This window comes from Zonotrichia leucophrys, chromosome 2 (genome assembly GCF_028769735.1).
Source record: "Zonotrichia leucophrys gambelii isolate GWCS_2022_RI chromosome 2, RI_Zleu_2.0, whole genome shotgun sequence".
Lineage (NCBI taxonomy): Eukaryota > Metazoa > Chordata > Aves > Passeriformes > Passerellidae > Zonotrichia > Zonotrichia leucophrys.
Genome location: NC_088171.1, coordinates 14,603,239 through 14,627,336, shown reverse-complemented (window position 1 = coordinate 14,627,336; position 24,098 = coordinate 14,603,239). Strand labels below are relative to the sequence as shown.

Here is a 24,098-nt window from a genome sequence, read left to right as displayed (position 1 = left end):
ATACTTCATGTCTCAAGACAGTATTTATTTATGATGCTTTGTTATGGACTAGGGCACTGCCTATTTAGTCTTCAATAATCACATGAGGTGGAAGAAAAAATCCTATTTCTATATGAGCTTAAACTGAAATTGACTTTGAATCTCTGAACTGTCAACAAATTCTTCCCTAAAAAGGCTGGCTTTGCAGAGATTATAAAGAAGGTGTCATCCCTGACACTTGTGTTCTATATTCATCCAGCAGGCCTGGAAGAGAAGTGTGCAGAATGCCGGGCAGGATGGCAGGGGGCTCAGCTGTCACCCTGCCTGCCTCCCTCGCTTGCTTTGCAGGCAAAGACAGTGCTGAAGGTGTCAAAGGTTCTCTATTTAAAGTCGCTGACAAGCAAAGGAAGAACACTGGGAGAATATGTTAGCAGCCACTATGAACTCATCTCTAGTAACAAGTCATCCTGACACTTACTTCTGGATGTTAGAAACAAGAGCCCTGATTCTATTGAAATTTAAAAAGAAAAAAACAAAACAACCAAACCTCCATACACTATACCACCATCAGATTTATAAGTTCAAGATTTACTCTGGGAAAATCCAGAGTAAAGAACACATGGAGCAAAATCCCTGCTTTCTGTCAGAGTGGCAAACCAGAAAGCCACATACGATTATGTTAATCTCCCACTTCAAATCTCCCTTGCACAATTGCATACCACTGCTTTCTGTGTTTCGTTTAAAAGTCATAAGAGTTTACTAACCACTTAATGAAGCTGCATTCCTTAAATCCCTGACAGATTATGTGAACTTGTTTGGTTCAGAAACATAAATTTGCCATTCCACTACCCCCTGCCCCAATGACATCTTAGTCTGAAGTGGGTGTGCTCGGGGCTGCAGGCAATGAAACACACCTTTCCTCAAATCAACTGCCTCCATCCAGCAGCAGGCAGAAATGCACAGAGAAAGGAAGGAGCACTGCTTATCTTTCCAAAAAAGAAAAGTTATTTCCAACCAAGCTTATCTCTTTCAGTCCCTTATTTAGTTTTAATTGGAAAGAAGTAAGTGAAGAATATGAAAATGCTTTGAAAGACCCTTGTAAAAGTCCTGGGTAATCGTCTGCATCAAAGATGACAATTTGCTGCATGGCTGATTTCATTTGCAAGGCTCTTCTGATGCTGTGTGTCCCAATGGTCAGCTGAAACTTTGAAAATGGATCAGGACAAAGTAGCCCAGAGGAGACAGAAAAGGTGCATCAACAGTGTCCAGCTTGCAGACAGGATGAGGTCGGTGCTCCTCCTCTAAAGTGAAAGGATATCCTGCTTAGACCCTGCATCCAGGATTTACAGTAAGCCACGCATTTTCTAGCTGGTGGCAGAAGGGGGGAAGCAGATGTGGACTTAATGACAGTTGTGCCAGCTGGCTTGTAATAGCAGCAGGCAAAAGCCAGAGCACAAATGGCCCCAGATTCCATTTACCTGACCAACGACCCAGCTCAGCGTTTCTGATGGAAGTCTCAGCACAAGCAGCACAAGCTGTCGGCAGCGTTCTTTTATGAGCATTAGCAAACCCAGGCACAACTCAGCGTGCAACAATGAGCTTCCAAGTTTGAAATGGTGCAGCTGATGGGTGTTTAAGCACTAACCTCCTCCTCTGTGTTCCAAGGCTCAAGATTTATCGTGTTTTATTCCATGAGCACTCGAGAAAAAAAACCCTCTAACTTTCAGAGCTCATTCCCATGTTTTCTATTAAGGCCATATATCAGTAAGTGTCATTCACCAATACAAAGTCCTATTAGTCATGCTTCCAAGGAAAATGTCATTATTGCTGCATCTTAAGCTACTGAATGACAGAAATCAGACCACCGATTTTGTTTTATCAAGTTCAAAGTATTTGCCAGTCCTGCTGATTAGGATATAATTCAACAGTATTTTACACAACTCTGACATGTTTTAGTTATTGTGCTCAGTTAAAAGTCTGAAGATTGCTATTAAATGAAAGAGAAAGAAGGTTATTACCAAATCAGTGGTATAACCTTTGTGAGTTGCTTTTCATCTCCTCACAGACATTACAATGAGAAAACTTAAATGAAAACCAGAATAGGCAATACAAGGAAGTCATGTAACAAGCAACAGTAATCCACATAGGTTATTCTCCCAAATGCCTAGTCAGTGGTCTCAGATAGCTCATGTGGTTGAAATGTGTAATTCAGAGCTACAAATAGTATGTTTATAAATCTGGACATGTCCAGTGCGCCTTGGAAACAGCTGTGTGGGGGGATAAAACCAGCCAGCAGTATATCTGATTTCAGCTAAACAAGGTTGCAAACTGAATTATCTATTTCCTCTCATAGAACTGGAAGATGCAACACTGCAAGGCTCACAGTAATCATTTGAAATGTAATTAAATCCAATTAGGATTAGATTTTAATGGTAATCTGGGGATATTACATTTGCATTGGTTATTCAGTGCATTGATTTACCCACCTATGTGCTACAACACTTAAAATGGGAATTAAGGATCACCATATGTTATGACTTTACATCTCCATCAATATAACAGGCCAGATCTTAAAATGTGCAACCTCCAATACAAAAAACATCTATGCATATGATTAATTTTGAGCATACAGTCTTCCTCTGTGAAGCTCAATACACAGTGCTTATGTTCTCCATAAACTTTCTCCTGGAAAGTCAGGTTTATGTGTGACTCAGGTACTAATTCCTATGGTAGAAAATTTATTTACTTTATATAACATATTTTTCCACAGATGCTTCAAACTACATTACCTCTATTACATAAATGACCCCCAAAACTGCTGCAGATATTTCTTGATGAAACCCAAGATTAAGACACAAGTCATATTCCCCATCTTTTGTTCTCATCATCTGCTCCCCACACAAATCTAAACATACCCTATGAATTTTCAAAGCCATTTTTCTCCAGTCATATCAAGGGTTAATTTTTTCAGTAGAGACTGTCCCTAGATATTTTTAGCAAGACATGACTAGCTAGCTTAGTCTCCCTACTATTCCCTTTCCTGCCTTTAGAAACCCAGAGCTGCTTCTTTCTCCTCATTATTCTCAACGTCTTGGAAGTTCATTTTCACGTAAAGATGTTATTCCTCAGACACATCCTGTCCTGAGATTGACCATTTGCTGGACATATTTTGTATCATCAGTTCAGTCACCCATCTAACTTTATCCAAGCTTGCACACTGGGAAGAAGCATGAATTAAGTAAAGGGACTGCCAGTGAAGTAACACCACAGCAGATGTGTCATTTCATCATCATCTGAAATCTTCATATGTAAAATCTCAACTCTTCCTCTCTCATATCCTCTGGGGATAAACTTTCATAGAAATACTCTGTACACAGTAGGGGCAAAAGGAAGAGGAAAAATGCACCATATACCGTTTTTCTCTGTCAGGAGAGGAATGTCAAAGAATTGCACAACACAGAGACCCATTAAATTAATGTACATCTACCAGCACTAATTACAGGCACACTCTTTGAAACTGTGAAGACTCTTCCTTAAGGCAGCACTATAATAACTTCTTCAACAAGTGATTGGTGTTGTCAGGTTAATTTTTATCAAGAAACAAAATCTCTACTTAAAAATAAAATCAGACTCAAAATGAGTAAACATATTTCATATTGCATTTGGAGAAGCATACAGATTTTTATAAACTTCTGATGTCAATACATATATTCAATGAAGGCTTCTCAGCAGTGAGAAAAAAAGCTAGCAGAACTTCATTTCAGCTTCCCAAAAGCTATTTGCTCAGCTGGCAGTGGCCATCCAGGCACCCTCTGACTGAAGAAGGAGGAGCTGCACAGCATTTCACAGGCCACAGGATCTGGCACATGATCCTCCTGAAAGGCTAAGACAAGAATGATTCCAATACTCAGATAAAACAAACAGATTCAGGTTTAAGCAAAGCACTGCAGCACCTGCCTCTCCTCCAATAGACCAATATTTCTGCTCAACACTTTTCTAGGCTAACTTCTGTCCTATTTTCATTTGCGAGAAGACTTCTCAGCCAAATGGCACAATTAAATAATCCATTGTGTCCTGAAGTGTCAGTTTGAAATACACATATGCTCAGGCAGATTTATGTCACAGTCAGAAGGTGAACTTCCAGCTTGTCGACAGCCCAATGCCAGCAAAGGTCTCTGGAAATATCAGGAGCTGTGTGTGCCAGAGCCACACAGTTTTGCAGTTTGCAGCTCTACACCAAGGTTCTGTCAATCCTCTTTACTACAAGCAGCAAAACAATGGAGGTGTTTAGAAGATTTACTTATGATTTTGACTTCTTATCTCAGTCATCCAGGGATTTCTTGGAAATGATGACTAGATGCTGAAGGATAAAGGTAACTTAGGGTTCTCTAGTGAGACTTTCCATCTCACAGTAGAGTTTAATGAAGATTCCAGTAGTAAATCCTAAGATTTTTACTGAACACAAGGAGACTTATTTTTATACATCACACAGACTCTTCTTTATGAGATGCCAGTTTGCATATAGGTAATGAAAAGCTCTTTGGCTAAATACAGACATACTTTTTGGAATAAAGTGTCAGTTAATAGCAACTTCATCCCACAATTGTTTTTGACCATACAACCTAATGAAGAAATATTTTTTAAAAATTAGAGCACTGAAAAGGAAGAAAAAAGTGAAAAAGGAGAAAAGAAAAAGAACGACAAAGAAATTACAACGTTGTGCAGAACTAAAACATCCAATTATGCTTTGATCCTGGTTTGAATTTTAAATGTTACTGTCATCATTATTTTCTATCACACAACTTCTTTCAGTGATTACTTGATATCTATGATATATGTCAAATGTACAGAAAAACAAAACATGTTATAGGTAGAAGTAGTAGCTTATTTTGCAGACATAACAAAGCCCTTCTCTCAAACATTATTGAGAAGCCTGTCAACAAAGCAAATCAAGCACCAAGTGGAAATGAGACATAATGCTTAATTCTCTCAATCACCATTTTCTTCCTTGCCAGGAACACCTCTCTTGTGTGGGCTGACAAGGTGCAAGCTAATTTACAGATCCAGGAGGAGCCAGCCATATCCAGACAGCACAGCTCTCACATTAATTAAGCAGAGACTGAAAAGTAAAGTTCACTCAGAAATGGTAGTGAAGGAAAAAAACCTCAAGAAAATGTTGACTGTTATGAAGAGCAAACAACAAAGCATTGGATCATCCTATCACTCAAATGAGTGTTGTTTCCAAATTAGACATTTCAGAAGTGTTCTATCAAGCACACAGAAAAGGCTACCTTGCCTGGCCCATGGAGCTGCCCAAGTTTTCTAGATGCTGTAAAAACTTTGTGACTGAACTCACAAGACAACACTCAAGGTATCCAAGATGCTACTACTCAGAGCCTATAGGATTTATCATGCATATTGTGCCTCAATTTTACCTGGCATTTCTGCTGTTTAAAAATGACAGAGTGCAGAAAAGAATCAGTCAGCATTTCACATCTCCTGCCTTCCACACTCTGCCAGAGTGGGGTGCCATGCTCTGCTCCAGGCTTGAATTGAGGCAGGCAAATATCCAGAGGATGAGGGCATCCCCATGGGCTTTGCAGGCTGAAGGACTCCCTTCCTACCTGACACGAGGGACAATCTCCTATAATTCTTCTTCTGTTCTATGACATACACTGTCTAAGAGCCTGCTATTATTTAGTGTTTCCTAAAGCAGATTTCAAAACTGTATTTTCAAATTAACTACTTTTTTTCCTAATTAACCACTTTTTCTACTTACTACTCTCATAATATCATTCTCAGTCACAGAACAATTCTCAAGAAGCTGCACAGTTACAACACATGTTAAACTAATATTTTACAGGATAAAGAAAGTAATGAGATGAAAGTTAACTGAAACTCCCCTTATACACTTTCAGAGTAGAATCATTAAAAAATAATTAAAATAATACCAGTACCTCACTTTAAAATTAAATAACAAAACAACCACTGCTTTAATATTGCTTTTTCTTTGAAATGTGTTTATTTACTCTAGCTGGCTAAAAGAAGGACTGGTTTTCTTGCTCTCTCACCCCTTTCCACAAGTGATCAAAGATGTTTGTCATGTTACAACATTTACCCACAACAGCAGGGTGTACCTCAGCAGTGTGCTCCTTTCAGCTCACTCATGTCTGCTGGAGAGATGACTCCTTTAAAAAGAACTCAGTGTTTGGTAAATCAGGTTTTCACTGACCCGTTCTCTATGGATTCTCAGAGCACACAACCTTAGATCCTGTCTTCCTTGAGAGAAGCACGCTGTTTCTCAGTCTCAAACTGATTAATCTCTTTCACATCCTGCCTTCATGATACCAATAGTCTTAACAGTAAAGCAAAGAAAAACATTCATTTAGCAACACATAAGCTTTGGGTACAGTATTAAAGGGGAAAAATAAAACAAAATCCCCAATGTTTTGAGTTGTCAAAGGATATGTGCCTTACTTAGACATCACCAAAGACTCTTTCAAAACCAAGCAGTCTGTGGCTTAAAATTACTTTTTTCTTTGCCTTTCCTTTCCTTTGGCCTGCCAGCCATCTCCTTCTCTTTCATTCTGAGCTGCTTCTCCTTTATGACACCATCCATAGACTCAAAAATTGAGAGATCAGCCTATATACATCGTGTATGGAATTGCATAGTAAAATATGGCCTCAGCAAGAATTTACAATAATGACTAATTAGAAAAACAAACTTCTTTTTATAATTCATTCTACATTTTATTGCAAAGTACCTACCTGAACATGTCTCCTAAGCCTTTCAGCATTCCTTTCTTTGCCTTAATTTTATCCTTCTCTTTATCTCGATCTTTCTTCTTTTCCTTTCCAGTTTTTTTTCTGTCACCTTTATCTTGGCTTCCATTCATGTGTCTCTCTAATGAGTGGGATGGCTGATCACTTGCTGTGGACACAGATTCTCTCCCAGATCTTGAGCTCTCCTCTGTGTCTTCCTCCACTGAAAGCACATATTAAGAAACATCAGTGACATAAGAACAAACAAAAAGAACAGATTTTTGGTATATTCCATAACGTATTTTGAAGCAGGATATATGCAAAACCACAATAAACTCTTTTTTTTTAATCAGTATCTGCTTACATAGTTTTCCAAGAGTCTTCATTAGAAGTATTAAACTCATAAAAGCAAGGAATTCACCTTTGCAGACCATTCTGCAAAACACAATTTGCACTTTATGGGTACTCTGGATAACGTATGGATTAATAAAGAAAATTAGCAAAGTGATATTAATTGGTCCATTTTGTTTCAGTATCTAAATCAGTTGAGGAGAGATGTAGAAATATCTGCAAGAAGTAACAACACCAGTGCAGCATGCCTTGTCCATAAATTCTCAGTTATATTCTCATAAAAATATGAAAGTCATTAGGGAGTGTTAAACCTCAATGCAAGCCATAACAGACTTTTTTTCTTCTGCAAGTAACATAATAGTTTAGTTATGCTTCTTCATTTGCTGGAGCCATTTAGAACACATCATGCACCATGATTGTTATTTTTGGTGTTATCCTTGGTTGAGATGGGGCAGCCTGGGAGGTTGAGGTGGGGAGATTTCATCCAGTGGAACAAGTTAAATACTTTAAGGGCTGCTTGTCTGTTTCTAATCAAAGACCAGGAGTCCTAAAGCACAACCAAGGTTAGATTTAACAGCCCACATGTAGTTCAGAAAGTTTGAAAGAAAAATTTCTAAAAGAAGAAAAATCCACTGAAAACCAGAAAACTGCTTCAGTAGTTTAGTAAGAAAGAAATAAAACACTTCAAGCTGGTGGGTCAGAACACTGCACTGCATGCCCTGTGAAGCTGGGACTTTCCATGAGCTCTAACATTTTATATCATCACATTTAAGTAGGGCTCCAACCATCTCCCAGCTTTCCAACAGACTGCACAAAGCAGCAATTAGGATCACAGATGCATACTTAGTGTTGCCTCCTGTAGCTCCAATGAATACAAAGGCTCCAAACAACTTCTGGCAGTATAATTTGAAAAAAACACAGTCTTGCCTTATATATTTACAGTATATGGAAAAGAAAGAGAATTTTTGTACTCAATAAGATTTTGAAATGGTCATGGCTTATAGAAGGAAAAAAATGTTTTTTAGTTTCACCTATATTTATTACTTCTTAATATTATTCTGCTAATATTGTTCAAGATCTTAGCACCACTTTTACAGCCAACAGAAGAGAGTAATTCTTCAGAAATTTCTCATATGTAGACTACTGTAGAATATAAACTTGCTTTTCTCCGTCATCATTCATCTTCACCTTGCAAGTAAATCATTGAACCTGAAAAGTCTACAAATCACTGACAGAAAGCCATTCAATATGTCTTCTCTCTCTCAGAAAGTTGCTTGCAAAATACTCTTTATTCCTTAATATTACAATCCACAGATGTGTCCAATAGACTTTGCACTTATTCACCAAATATCAAGTTTTCTATAAATACTCTCCAGCCCTGGATGATCACACAGATATATTTCAAGAAAAATATACCATGCCAGATACATCTCAACATTAGTAACTGTTTTTGAATCTTAACTAGCACTCTCAAGTACAAACCCCCAGAGTGGCCAGGCCTTGGCATTTAATTCAGGACTGCTATGAGTAAAGCAGATGATACAGCAGCTTCTCAACTGTAGATACAGTTTTAATATCCATGTTATTGTATTTTAGGAAACTAATAGGTCCTATGCATGCCTCTGTACTAGCTGTTCTTGTACTTTTTTTGGTCCCAGCGCTTCTTAATCAGTGTCTGGAATGATATTTAGTTATTATTAAAAGAATTGTGGAAAAACACTTTGGAATAGAAATGTTAATTTTTTACATGTTAATTTATAGCTACAATCTGTTCTAACTAGACATTTAAAAGACTGTACTTGCAAACGAATATAATTAGCAAAAAAAAAAAAACTGTATGACATTTCTGACAAATTTTGAGATCAACTGTTTACTTGGAACTTCACTGCTAGAATTTTAAAGATGAATCAGTTTTGACCTATGTTTGTTCATAGTCACATAACAATACATTAAATAAATCATATATATATATATACATATATATATATTGTTTGCTGTGCTATGCTGAGTTGCAGAACAACTTGCCACAACAGTGTGTCATGGTTTAGGAAGGGTACTCCCCAGTTTGGTGGTCCTACTCAGACTCTCCAAAACATGTGCCACCCACCCGCTCCCCTTCCCTTCCCCTTTGCCCCTGCAGCAGGATGGAGAGAACAGCTGGAGGCACAAAAGGTAAAGATCACAGGCTGAGATGAGAACAATTTACTGGAAACAGCAATGAGATAAGAAAACCAACAGTAACAGCAACACCACGAATGAAAGAGCACACAAGGAAAGAATGATTGGCACACAAGGAAAGAACGATTGGCACAAAGGAAAGAATGATTGGCCCACAAGTTCTCACCCCTGACAACACCTGACTCTTCCGTCCACTACTCTACAGGACCTGGTAGGGACCCCTTCCCCTGTCCCTGGAAAATGATGTGAGGTGGTATGGAATAACCTCTGGGTCCTGGCCATAGTCAGCCCTGTCCTGGCCAGAATCAGAACACAAAGCTCCCACTTGCTATTTATTTTGTACGTTCCATGAGAACAATGTCTCCTTTCTGCATTAGTGTTGCAATTAATATTTGTCTATCATACACAGTTTGCTTGCAATTAACTCAGTAGTTTAGACTGAGGCCTGTGAACTGGGATGCCTGCTCTCCTGGAGTAAACACTGGTCTCTCCACTGAACTAAATAGATTTCCAGTTTTCTTAAAAGGACCTGACATGAAGAAGCTTGTTTTACTTTTATGCAGTGCAGTCATCCTGCAATTAACATACACATAATTACTAGTGTTTAGAACAAATGCAAATGCTGCTCAATTAAAATTCAAACCCAGGCTACAAATGAAACTTCTAATTTTTGTTATGTTGCAGTAATGACATTAGGTTACTGCAAAACGCAGGATGTATTTGTTTTGGTGCTGTTATTTCCTTTTTTTCCTGCAACCTCCTGCCTCTCCATTCAGGATGCTGAAGCCAAAAAATTAAATTGGAGTATACTTTAAACATCAATTAAACTGAACACTAGTGTCATTTCATGAACCACACTGCAGTATGGAGAACTACACAAACAGGTATTATGAAGCTATTCTCCTAATTAGTCCATAAAATGGAAAAGATGCACATGAGGAATCAAAGCTACTTAATGTGAAACTATTTTGCCACTAAGCTTCTAGGCCTCTTATTGTGATATTTAATACAGCCCTAGATTCCAGCAATTAAGATTCAGCAAAAGATTAGAAAGCTTTGTTGATCTCTCCCAATCAAAATTCCTTGTTCTTCTTCATGCCACTAAAGATAAACATTTTGCTTCTAGTCAGCTATTTCAAGTATTAAAGAAAAAAACAAACCAAAAAAAAAACCAAAAAAACCAAAACAAAAACTCAAAAAAAGGGAAAAAAACAACAAAAAACACCCCAAAACCAGGAAAAATTATCTGTAAAAGCTGAACACCCACATCTCTTTCCACAAATGCTCCTTCTTTATAGCCATTAAAACTCACACACATCTTCTCAAATAAATAAATGTTACCTCTGAACCAGTCAGTGTCATCTGATTTTAATCTTACACTTAGTAATTTAATAGCACATTGTTGCAAGGACATTTAGAAGAGTCAGTCCCTTTGTCTCATATGCTACCTGTATTCTTTATGGCTTTTGTGTATGGAATGATGACATATTAGGTACTCCTCTATAAAATACATTGCAGTGTTATTATTTGCTAATCCAAAGTGGGTCACTGTCTGGAAGACAAAGAAACACTTCTAGCACTGAAACACTTGGAGAACGGCAAAAAAAATTCAAGCAAGACAAATGGATCCAACCTCAAATGCATCACCAAACTGATCACCAGCATGTTTGCCTGGGTTTTATAATGACAGAAAGTCACATTCTAATTTCAAACAATTATGGAATAATTAAATACAATTTCAAAAAAACTTAGGCAACGTTGTTATGGCAGCAGTGAGGTATTAGTTACATTAGATCCAGATTGTTAAACTCCTACATATTCATATGTGCCCAAACTTTGTCCAGCTGAAGACACCATTTGGTAAATTCTCTGGAAGCTCAAGTCCACATAAAATTTACACAAAGTGAAGCAGACTACAGTGCTTTTAGGTTTAATGCAGATACAGACATTTTCAGGAAGGCAGGTGACAAAGGGCTGGGACAGCTCTTAAGCTTCTTCCATCACCACGAGAAGCAAAAATCCTCAAGGACTGAATTCTGTCCAATCAACTTCTTACATTTGCTTTGCTACTCATCTGCTTCTATGAATCTGGCACTTGAAATTTCTGGAATACTACTTGGGTGTTTCATTGCCATATGTGGAACAACAAAATGCATAGTTGTACACACACAGCTTGGTCACACTTTGCTCAGCTCTTCTTCACCATGCAGATATGGTGCATGGAGCCTTGCTCTTGCTCTCTCATGACATGAGATGGTTCTTGGTCCATGGTGTGAGACAACTTCATCCAGAGATGAGGGCAAAGACTCACCCATGACATTTTGATTTCAGTGAGAAGGCTTTGTCTGGTCCCAGCTTCTGCTGGTTTTGGCTGGTAGGGTTATTTTTCTTCACAGTAGCTTTTATGGGGCTGTGTTTTGGATTTGTGCTGAACACAGGGTTGATAATATAGAAATGTTTTGTTATTGCTGAGCAGGGCTTACACAGAGCCAAGGCCTTTTCTGCTTTTTGTACAGACACAGTGGTGAGGAAGCTGAGGATGTGTAGGAGGCTGGGAGGAGACACAGCCAGGACAGGTGGCCCCAGCTGACCAAAGAAGGGATATTCTAGAACACGTGGCATCATGCTCAGGATATTAAGTTGAGGGTAGAAGGAGGAAGCTGGGGACATTTGGAGTGATGGTGTTTGCCTTCCCAAGTAACAGCAGACACGATGGGGCCCAGTTCTCCTGGGGATGGCTGAGCACTTGCCTGCCCATGGGTAGCAGTGAATTAATTGTTTTGCTTTGCTTGTCTGTGTGGCCTTTGCTTTCCTATGAAGCTGACTATATCTCAATCCACAAGTTTTCCAGCTTTCACCCTTCCAAATCTCTCCCCAGTCCCTCTGGTGGGGGAGTGAGCACGCAGCTGCCTGGGGCTGGGCTCTGCAGGAGTTAAGCTGCAACCCCGCTGCTCCCATGGGAAGGATCCAAAGGGCTCCAAATACTTCCTTGCTACTCTCTATGCATTGCATCAACAAGCTTAAAAACCCTTACCAGAATCTCATAAACCTATACTCACCTTGAAAGTGCTTCACAACAACAGCTTTGCTATATTTTTGATCAATTGAAGTTAAACCATCTATAACTTGTGGATAAACTTCAGATATCTGAAGCCTCAAACCAGGATATTGCTATCAGTGGGCTCACAACAACAAGGCCTTCTATAAAAACATGGACTGATGTCCCAAAAGAACACAGGCATGCAGTTTGTAAGAATAAGCAGGATCATTACACATTTTTTAACACCTATTCTTCTACCGGCCAGAAATAGATTGACAGCCAGCAGCAGCACACCAGCATTTAGCCTCACTACTGTCTGAAATTGTTATGTGCTGGAAAAGCAAAGCAGAATTAATTCCATCTGTAGGTACCTTTGAGAAAAGTGACTGGCAAAATGATCTCCCTTGTGGCCTCAGAACACTCTTAAAAAGAGGCAGATTTAAAAAAAAAAAGAGGCCAAGAGTTTTTTAAAAATAAGTGGTTACAGAAGTAATTTATAAAAGAGTATTAGGGAATGATACTTATGAAATCAAATTTCTGAAATTAAAACCTTTAAAAAGAGCAAAAAAAATTTTTTTAAGCCTTCATTAAATTCAGAATAAATACTTTACTACTTCAACCTTCCCATCATCATCTTCATTCATAAACTTCTAACTAGCTGCAGGTTGATTAAAAAAAAATTCTGCTGGTGTGTGGCAAGTTGAAAGTAGTACAACATGAAGGTTAAAAATTCAATGATTTTAATACAACCCCTGATTGAGGTAATTTACCATTCATACTATTTTCATTCAATATGAGTTGTCATTTTACCAGCCCATTCTTACATAGTTCAATAATGATAAGGTTAGCTTTGAAGTGATTCTTTTATGTTAATGACATTTTCCACATGTTGGGTCATACTTCAGGTTAAAGAACTGAAAATGTAAATGAATGCCCATTAGGGTGGGTAATAGCTGATCATTAACTTTATATTTTATTAGATCTGCCAACCTTACTCACTCTAATTAAAGGACAGTGATTTCTTTTTATCCCCCCCAACACTACAAATGTACTATTTCAAAGTTAGATGCCTATATTTTCGTAACATCAATTTAGTGGGTTTGTCTTTCTACCTATTTTTTTTTCTAGTTTACATTAGTACTTTAATTAGCCATCTTACAGAATATTTTCACAGTAATTTAGGTAAACACATTCCCAATAATCTTATTCTGTTATTATAGAAAGGAAGAAAGCTGCAAAGTGCAGCAATCTGTTAATGAAGGGAAATGAGGGGAAAAAGCCTAAATATTAATGAAGTTAGTTCCATTCTTTTAAAATTCTAAAATTTTGCTTTACTGCTTTAGCCACTTTCTAAAGGAATTAACCTATGCCATTAACACTCATTATGCAAAACAACAGTTTACTTACGAGTTTCCATGCCTTCATCATCATCATCTGCTACAGGTTTATCATAAGATTTGTCTATGGCAGCTCGGAAGCTCTCGTTGCAGCCTCGCCCTCGGATGATCCGCGGCCGTGGGCGGTGGAAGGGAATGTCACCGTTCAGTGTCACCTCAGCCACGGCCGTCTGCAGGCTTTCCAACGAGCTGGATTTCTTCAGACCTAATGAAGGCCCCACATCTCTGGTTGGGGAACCTTAGTGATTTAAAGGGGGAGAAAAAGTAATTAGAATTAGTATTGAGAACGGCATGCTTGATTATGCATATCCATCCTGAAAGTCTTTGGGGACACACTTAACATTATTCACATCATCTCTCAATAATCTGTAGGGAATTCTCCACAGATTTGTTGGTCTCAGAAGCAAATGAGTATGTCAAGTCACAGTCAGTGGAACTGACAATGTTAGCAATGTCTGGCTTTTCAAATCAGTGAAGAGAGACCAACATCCATTACTATTATTTTACACAATTTAAATGATAAAGGGGCTTTAAAAACTTAGCTCACACAAGCAGCACAGATGCATATCTAACAGCATCTAACGAAACAATTAACTATTTTTGGTTTGAGCAGAAAATTTCCTCTGTACTAGCAATTGATAAACAGAGAGCAGATTATGGGCATGGCTCCTATCATGTTTAGTGTAAAAAAAAGTCTTGCAAAGTAGCCTGACCTCTGGCTTCAAGGAACATGCTGTTTGTCTGAATTTTAAAGACTTGCATCAAATTGCTAACAACTTCATAATTAAATGCTTCTGAGAAATATCAGCTGACTTGCTCAGATTGTGAAATTGCTTAACAATAATCTGTGGAATTATTGATGGGCAATACCAGTTAACCAGCTGGCAAATAAACACATTCCTGGCAGTGACAAGGAGAGATTGTTGGGGCAGCACTACTATAGCTGGGGCTGAGGGCAGCTTTTGTCACTGATGAGGGGGCAGCATGTCCAGAGATGTGCCAAGGAAGCCTCAGGCAGCGTTCTGCAACAGCCTTTCTGCATCCAGACGTCAATCCTCAGGTTTGTGGGTTAAATGTACAGCTTTTGTTCTTAGACAACCACTCACACTAGAAATCACCTCACAACTGCACAATTAAACCTCATACTAAAGTTAAAACTGGAAGAATCTTTCAGGGGGGAAAAAAAAACAAAAACCACCCCATTTTATTGATTTTATTCAGAAGTGCAAGAACAGTCTTAGCTAGATTTTCTAAAGGATTTGGGAGTGGAAAGCAAGATGAGGTGGGACATCATCATCATGGCTACATTTCCTGAAATTATGAGAGCAGAGCCCTCACCTGTAATATGAGGATGTGTAGGAGGCTTTTTCACTACCCAAAGGGAGCACAAAAAAGAAGTGTTGGGGCACCACAACAGTCACAGGTGGTAGGCTGTTACCTAGTTGACATCAGCATCCTTATCTGGCAAAAATAAATTTCACAGCCAGCCACCACTGAGACAGAGCCAAGGCAAGAATTTTCAATATTAACAGTACATTAGCAAGCATAGGTGTGAATAAAGGTGTAAAAAAGGAAAACTAGCTCTTTTAAAGATTTATCTCAGAATAGTACAAAATTCTGAAGATTATCACTATTCTGGAAGAAATTAGGAGACAGAAGGGAGACTGCATCTGTCACTGTTCTTTATGAAAGGTATGTGAAGTTACCTTAAACTGTGGAAAACTGCTACTGCTCTACTAAAACTATTCTCTGGGGAGGAAAGGGGTTTTTTTGCCCCCACAGAAGAGATGCCGAACAGCAGCATGGCAAATTTTCTCCACATCATTTGTTACCTTGGTATGAGATGAAGCAAGGCAGTGAATATGTCATTTTCTATTCAGCTATTAAAAGTCTGAGCAATTACATTAAACTGAAATCCCTCAGATCAAATAAATTCAAACAGCAGCTGTCAAAGTATTTCCCTTCAGATGCCCTACTGTTAATCTTAACTTGTAAACAGAAACAAACCAAAAATCTGCCCTCCCAGGTCCACACAGCTCTGCAGTTTGGTTCACCCAGGAGTCTGTGGTTCTGCTGCTTGGATCCTTGGTCAGAAATAATGCACCCCAACAAATGAGACATTTTATCTTCATGAATTCCCATCTCCTAGAAGAAGCCACCCTCTCACACACAGCCTGTACTTATTAGAGAGCTGAGGGTTGTGAGGATGGTTGGGAGCAGAGCACAGGGCCAGCTGGGACCAGGGAGGGCTGGTGGCTTCCCAGCTGTGCAAACAAGCTACAGTCTGGAATTGCCAAACTTCTGAAAATGGCCTGAAGTCTAAGGCGAGTGTTTTACAGAATATTCTCTCTGCCAACTAAAAGCACTTCAATTTAGACAGTGCCCTATAAAACTGTCCACTTTCTAGTCCATGGTCTAGTCTGCTATTCTTCCACTAATGCCTGCAGTACACAAGAAATTAGACTTTATTTTGCTTTTTACTTTTCAAAGTATTTAATTGTATTTTTTTAACTGTCTATGAGACAGGAAAAAAAAATGCAACATCTTGGAGAAAAAAAAAAGAGGAAGTGGGACAATCGTATATAAACCAGCTGTTTGACAGATCCAATTTCATATACAAAAGGAAAGGGTGTCCTCTTACATAGCAGCTTACTGTAAACTTCCTTATTCCACATTCTGCTTTGTAACCTTCCAAATGAAATGCTCATATATCTTTTCCTAATTACTGAGTGGCTCCTTTTGTAAACAGTAATTATAAAGAAGGCATTTATGTGCCCATTTGTGTTCATAAAGAACACTAAAAAAAGTTCAATTTCCTGACACCCAATATAGACCTTTGTGAGAACTGTATTTATGTAAGTGTGTTTTCCCAAAGGATATCCCATCTGGGATATGACCTAATGTTCAGTACCGTAAAACTAATAATGGATTACATAAATGATAAGAATATTTATTGAACTTGGGTGGCCATGAACACAAATGTGAACAGGCTGCAGAATCTGAAATGGGGAAATGTCTCACAAGCAATTTTATCAGTGTGATCATAGAGCTATGTATATTTTAATGCCTTCACTATCTTCCATGGCTACTTCATAGCAAACCTACTATTCTAAAAATACACAGTTAGGTTCCTGTAAATAGTGTGTTAAGAATTTATTACTAGAATTCACCAGTCAGAAAGTGAATCGTTTACCCATAATCTGGTAAAAACCAGCAAACTTTCTTTAAAAAGGACTCTGTTTAAAATTTATGAGTCACATCAAAACGTTGTTTTCTAAACACAAAAATGTCAGCATTTTCTTCCAGCCTTTACAGCCCTGGTGGTAATCATCAGAAGCGTTATCTGCTCAGAATGAGTCCTACCTCTATTTTAACATCAGAATTTAAAGGAGAAAAAAGCAGAGGAAAAGACACATCTACCTAAAGCATATTTATATGACTGAGGATGAAAGGGATGCTTTTATCATTTTTAAAATTTGAAGTTTATCAAAATCTCCCTTTCCAACAATTTCCCTAACAAATATCCTTTGAGGTGGATTCATCACTCTGTATCCCAGCACTCCTCCTGCTGTGACTGCCACCATGCATCCTCCTCACAGCTCACAGTGCCCACACCCTGTCCATCTCCTGAGGGCTTTGTCACCTGCCCACCACACTTGTCCCTGCACTTTCTGTGTCCCCAGCCCTCGGGGACAAGGGCCAGGCCTTGCCCTCCCAGCCACCATGCAGCTCTTGACTGCGCCGCTGCCTCTCCATGGCACACACACCGAGGGGACACTGAGCACACAGACATCACACCAAGCCTGTGTGCTGCTCCCCATCCCTATCCTTTGTTTCTCCCTTGTACTGACGCTGTTTAACAACTCACTGTGCCCCCCCTCATCTCACCCTAAGGTAATTATTTTTACAGTGACACCAATCCGCTCGGGCGATTTGCAAAGGCAAACCCCATGGTGTCAAGGGATATATGATGTTTTGTCCAGAGTGGCTAATTTTAGTCTATAAAGCAAATTTTTCATCAGCACATTCTTTTAAATCATTTTAAATGACAATTTTTTTTTCTTTCTGAAACATTAGTTTTATGAGTTGTCAAGTCAAATGCTACCTGCAACTGATGCCAAAAACTTCTCTGGATTTCATTAAACCAGTTTTGCAAAGGCATAAAGTCTACTTTCTAAACACCTTCTTGAAGGACATTATCAGTGAGTCTATTTACTTGGTAATATCTGCTCCATTGCATTTGATAAATTTTTCCATTTCTAGTTCAGTTCAGACACTAAGAGATCAACACTTCATCTGCGGAAGGCAGGAGAGGAATAAAGTAAGAAACTGCATCAAAACCAGTTTCATTTTGATTCAGTTTAATAAAAGTTTAATTAAAAAGCATTGTGTAAAAATAAATCCATAAATAATTTAAATAAATCTTATTTGATTTTTTCTTTTCATTTTCATAACATGCCTATGGAAAAATAAGGACCTAGAGCTATAGTATGCCTGGTACTCTATAAATGAGCCATGCTCAATTGCTACTGAATATACTTCTAACCTCTAGGATGAACTGTAAACACTGCAAGGATTAGGGACTTCAAGTGAACTATAGAAAGAAAAATAATTAAAAAACTATTACAGTAACTAGAGCTGGAGAGTTCTGTGCTCTCCTTTTCAGCCAATACTATTAAATCCAACTGTGACAGTAACAGAGTTTGTTTTTATCTTTTCTAAAGTAAATACATGTTGAAGTTTTCTGGCTTTTAGAGTTCATTAAAGCATAGTTCACCACACATTTGAAGCTTTTTTTTTTTTCCTTAGAACCAGACAATTTTTAAGCCAAACTACAGTAAGTGGTTTGTTTAACAGCTACATCCATCTTCAGTAATGGGAGATATCCAGTGTTTATATACAAAACCTGGTTAAAAGCACACAAGATAAATAAAACAAAAGTACAGCAAAAGGTGTTTTCCTTTTTTCCAGCCACTGAAACTTTTTTCCAGCACATTTGCTGTGCACAAAATATGTAACTGCCTAGTCCAGACAGCATGGTCATGCTCTTTCACCCAAGTTGCCCAACTTGTCTCTTTTTTTGGAATTTAATCCAGGTGTTACACATAAAGAAAAACTACACTCAGTTCATACCACCCTCTACTGATACCACCAAGATCACTATGCACTCTTGAAGCCTGAAGACTGTTATTTTACTAAAACACACAGGTTTAAACCATTTTAATCACACCCCAGTCAACTATACAGATTAGTAAGAAAATGAAAAATAATTTACAATAATTTTGAGTTTGGTCTTTAACTTGCTTTTATGTGAATAATGCTCAGAGGTGAAGGCAGTTCCTAAGCATCAATTATTACTACAACCGTTAACACAATTCATACATTCACACTCTGATGGCTTTAATCCTCCAAAACATTCATACATTTTGATTTTGTTTACCCATTCTTTTTTTGCAAAGCTGCAAGTCTGTGGCCATATTCTGCAACGTTTTAAAAGCTAGAAGACTTATCCGTTCAAATAAAAATGATAATTTTATCACTTGATTACTTACAGCTTTTTAGTATTCCTACTCATGTAATACAGTCCAGTTAAACAGAGATGCAGTTGTGAATTAGTAAATGTAAATTCTGTATTGAATGCACTACTCCTCAAATCATGATAAAATAAATAATATTTTCAGGTTAAAAAGGTGAATTGTTCCTAATTAGAGCTAAGTAATGTTATGGTGTCCTCTGGATCTAGCCTAATTAAAATAGCATTCTGCAGGTCAAAAGCTAACTTATATTAATAAATCATAAAGGTTCATAATTGCAGTTGGTGCATTATTTTAATTACTAATAAAAATATGCCTTGAAAGCTATTTCTCATTATCATTTGTGAAACATTACAATGAATGGTATGTGGAAAAGATTCTATTTACATATTCTTTTGTTCTGTTACGATGCTCGGGTTTCAGCTCCAAAAGCAAATCAACTTGCACAAATAATCTTCAACTCAATGCACAACATGTATCTGATGACCACTTAAGGCAAAGGCAGCAGTTTTCTAATTAAAATAATTATTTTCAAGCACTGTGTTAGCACTGTAATAGCCAAACACTCAACTCTTCTAAATCATCTCTCTGTGCACTGCAGTTTGAAGCTAGGAGGAGATTTTCCAAGAATTTTTTTTTTTTTTGAAAGGACAAAAAACCCCAAACAACTCTGAATATTGATGAGTTTAAAGTGCAGAAACAGGTGTCTGCCTACATGACCTGGCTGAATACACTACCCTGGATACTTATCCTATAGAAAAATTTTCTTTTACTGTACGACTTGATTATTCACAATAGAAAGCAGCCATGCAAGTACTGGAATATTCATGTTTTCATGCAATTTGACTGGCAGTTCTGTAATTGTGGTAAGCTGCTTTGACCAAGGTTTCTATAGCAACAGCCTTACTGTCAATTCTTACCTGTTTTCTGGTCATCCATTGTACTGAGCTTAGTCTCGTCAGCTACTGTTAAAAGGTAAATGCATAACGGTTAGCCCAGTTAGTGCCCATGCCCCACATGCACTCAACATTCCTCCTGCTTTGCACATTTTCTTTTCAAGTTAGGGGACCTTAGAAATGTCCTACTTCATGCAAATAAACTGCAAGAGTAAGCAAACATTCTGGGGGGAAGTGGCAGCAAACCAGTAACCTTCATGCAGTGTCAGTCGTTCACATCACGGGCAGGTACAATATGTTATTGACACGTTAGCACGCGGCACCCGTCAAGACAAGTCAACACCTCCAACCTGACTGCAGCCTGAGGATGTTTGCGAATTAGGGATTGTAGGCAAGACACAACTATTGTAAAGGAGGAATTGCATAGTATTTTATTATTCTGAGGAGGGAATTCTGTGTGTTTAAGCCATCGAAACTCACTGTTTGAGGTTACTAGAGTCTGCACTTCAGAATCTAAATGCAACGGCAGAAAAATTGATGGGCTTGTTAGCAATTACTTATTCTCAGTTGGTTTATCAGTTTAAATGATCACTGTGATTGCCTGTCTTAGCCACTGCTACTTTATAGGGCTTCTGATATAAATATTAAAACTTGGGTCTCAAACAGATGTCAGACTAGTTCCATTTTCTAATTCTGAATTCATCTACAAAATAAGAGACTATAAACGACCTTTAAGGCTAACTGCATTATAATCAAGGAGTGAAAATAAACCTGGCTACCCAGAACCACAGCACAGGACAGTTTTATGCAATCATTCTGCATGGACTGGTAAATGCATTTTTCACCTCCATTTCAATAAATACTGTTTACTGTGTTTAGGCAAAACCATATATCCAGAGGGCTATGATATTTGAATGTATGGACATTTACAAAGCGCAAACAACACCCAGGCCACTTGGCCATTCAAGTAAGTACTTTACTACCCACAAGTAGACATTATGTGCAGTACTACTGCACATACACAATCTGTTTGGAATTATAAAATCTATATACTTACAACATGAAAATCAGGTTCAAATAAAAAGAAATTGAAAAAACATCACTCACTACCTAGATCCATGCTTTTGGATTTTCGTGTTTTAACAAACTCCAACTGACTGGCATCTGAAAATTGCTTTGTACGCTTTTCTGACATGCTCTGGCGTCCAAAACCCTCTCGCTGGAAGGCAAGTACTGGATCAACATCTGGACTAAGAGTGCTGTAGGAAGGGAAAAAAATCATGCGAACATTTATCAAGATCACGCAACCTTTCACTCTTCAGAGAAAATCATTTATTTAGCACGTGACTTCTAACAATGATTAATCACAGTTTTAAATACACCACTGCAAGTATTCAGTTACACACACAATGGATTTGTCTTACTGCATTAAGCAATTCTAATTTAAAAGTACCAAGGATTTCACTTACAGTTTTAACAAAAGATATACACATCTGATGCACTATACACAGTCAATCAGAACAGAAAGTCCAACATAGGAATAATTTGCAGGAGAATAAAACAGTTCTTTTTCTTCCTAAGAAACGTATTTATTCTATTGCTAGAAATTTATCTGGTCTGTCTGTATCAGAAATTTTTAGTAAAGCATAAACAGAAACTGTCCTGCCTGAAGCCCACAGAGCTTGAAACTTCTTAATTTAAAAATTTTGCATTAAATTTTCTCTCCATATGTGAAATTACTTGTAGATTTTTCATAGTTTCTCCTGCTTTTAGCTTGGCTATGACAAACAACCATATATTTACTCATTGCTTCCCCACAGAGCAAGTACCTGCCACAGTGGATACACTCCCTAATCAGAAAGGGGGGGAACTGTATTTGGGTTTTGTTTCTTCTGCAGGTTTCTAAAGTGACCTCAGCTCAGGCAGTCAGGTTTTCAGTGAGCTGCCTCAGAAACATGCTGAAGATACATTTATTAATGGTGCTCAAACACTGGCAGAATCATGAGCGCAATAATGCAGGCAAAATTTGGCGTGCAAGCTAAAAACCTTTAAACAAGGCAAGATTGTGTACTGCTAATAAACAATATGAAAGGAAATTCACAGAAAGATCTTCTGGCTCCCAGAAAAGGGCATAGAATATAGATCTCTACTTTAGCTGGCAAAAAAGAAATCAAAAGCATAAAATACTGAAAAAAACCACTATTTGGGACCATTGTTACCTATCCTATAGGTAAATAATCCCTCAAAATCCCCTCTTTGAATATTGTTGTACTTCAACATAAAAAAAGTTAAATATTTTGTCTAAAGATCTCTACATGCCACTCAAGATATTGTGTTTCGTACCATCTTACTGTTTAGTACCATGTTTCTAAAGAATTATTTTTACTGTAAAGGCTAAGTATAATATACCTCTCTTTCCTAGTAAGAAATAGACAAGTGGTGAATTTCTGCAAAAACCAACTTATACTTTTAAATTCTGTAACATGCCCACGTTCATGTATGCCATGTACTCTAATTTACAGAAGTATCTTTGATCAAAAAACACCTGGGCATTAGGCAAAACAAAGACAAAGAGGTAAGGAAAAGTGTCCAAAGGCATAAGGTACTATAAAGGATGAAAATCACTACCCTCATTACCAGACAGCCAAAAAGAAATTCAGTCTAGTAATGGTAGATTTACAAATAATAAGATATGTGCTTGTGACAGGCATTTAATACTTCAGTGTGAGCAGGATCAGAGCTTATGTGAATAAAGCCAATGTCAAGTGCCTTTTGACTTTAATGTTTCTGGCTCAGGCTCATAATGTTTTACATTTAATTACTGCAACTATTTCAGAGATGTCTGCACAATTTAGCAATGTTCTCAAGCATATGCTTAAAAGCTCTGATGAATCAGAGACCATACTCAAAAATAACTATTTAGTCCTAACACTGACTCCCACAAAATAGGGAAAAAATTATCTCCACATGATAAAAGAGACAAGGCCAATATACACTTCTAGCATTTATAGCAGTGCAATATGCAGCTGAGTAAGAGCCACCTAAATCTCAAAATGTCCTCCAAAGTGACTCCAACTGAACTTACAGGGTTTCAACACCTTTCATAATCAGGTCATAATTGACTTTACCAAGGCCACACAGAAGTTTCTGGCTCCCTGCTAGTCAGCCCTGTCTCTGAAGGCCAGAAAAATGTGGTTTTACTAAGTGAGAATTTTTTTTCCAGCAACATCTGTTAGCACAGGCTCACGTTTGTTAAAATGACTGGTTTCATCTTGCTGAACAAAATGTATCCTGTGACACTTTCTTCAGAAAAGGTGAACTTAGCAAATTATTTGTTTTGGCTCTATGCATCTTTTCTCATACAAGCTTGCTTTGATCCTCCTATATAAAACTTCTACCAGAGTAAAATATCATTTCCATGCAAACACAGCACACACATATATTGAACTTGAAGTCATAAGAACAGACTAAAACTCCAGTTCAAATATAACTTGAAAAGGACACCACAGGTCCCAGAGAGGGCAGCTGGTGGGTCTGGACATGGCATCAGCAACTGGGAATTTGAGAGGCTGGAATCCAGCATTTCCACTGACACCACTTTTAGAGACTTTCTGCTTTCCTGATCTGCCCTTGTCACACCTCCCTTCCACACATATTTATTAAGGGAATTATTATTACATGTTTCACAGTATCCTGCACCCTAAAGGTGCTACTTAGTAGCTTTATTTGAACCTTACATAGAGTTCTGAATTTTCATGTCCTGTTTCACTTCTATTATTAATGACCCATGAGTGTTTCAGTAATTAAGGAGTGGATCACAGGAGTTTGAATGCATGTACATTGTCTAAAAGTATTCAAAAGTCCCCAAGAAGAGCAACAACTGCAAAACCAATGAGCACAGAGGAGGAATTAATGCCCCTAAAAATGTCTCATTTTAATATTTTTCAACTACATCAATAAA

General features: G+C 37.9%; 1 protein-coding gene across 16 annotated transcripts in view; it reads right to left on the bottom strand.

Annotated features, from left to right (window-relative positions):
• PARD3 (par-3 family cell polarity regulator) overlaps positions 1 to 24,098 on the bottom strand; it is a 445,615-nt gene that overhangs the window by 132,186 nt on the left and 289,331 nt on the right. For 11 of the 16 annotated variants that reach the window (XM_064703969.1, XM_064703975.1, XM_064703972.1 and 8 more), the window contains 4 exons: positions 21,245 to 21,396; positions 20,162 to 20,206; positions 13,718 to 13,945; positions 6,748 to 6,964 (listed from right to left, as the gene is read on the bottom strand). In XM_064703969.1, coding sequence (XP_064560039.1) covers positions 6,748 to 6,964; positions 13,718 to 13,945; positions 20,162 to 20,206; positions 21,245 to 21,396 — 642 coding nt within the window. The remainder of the gene's footprint in view (positions 1 to 6,747; positions 6,965 to 13,717; positions 13,946 to 20,161; positions 20,207 to 21,244; positions 21,397 to 24,098) is intronic. The other 5 variants (XM_064703970.1, XM_064703984.1, XM_064703977.1 and 2 more) reach the window with 3 other exon arrangements.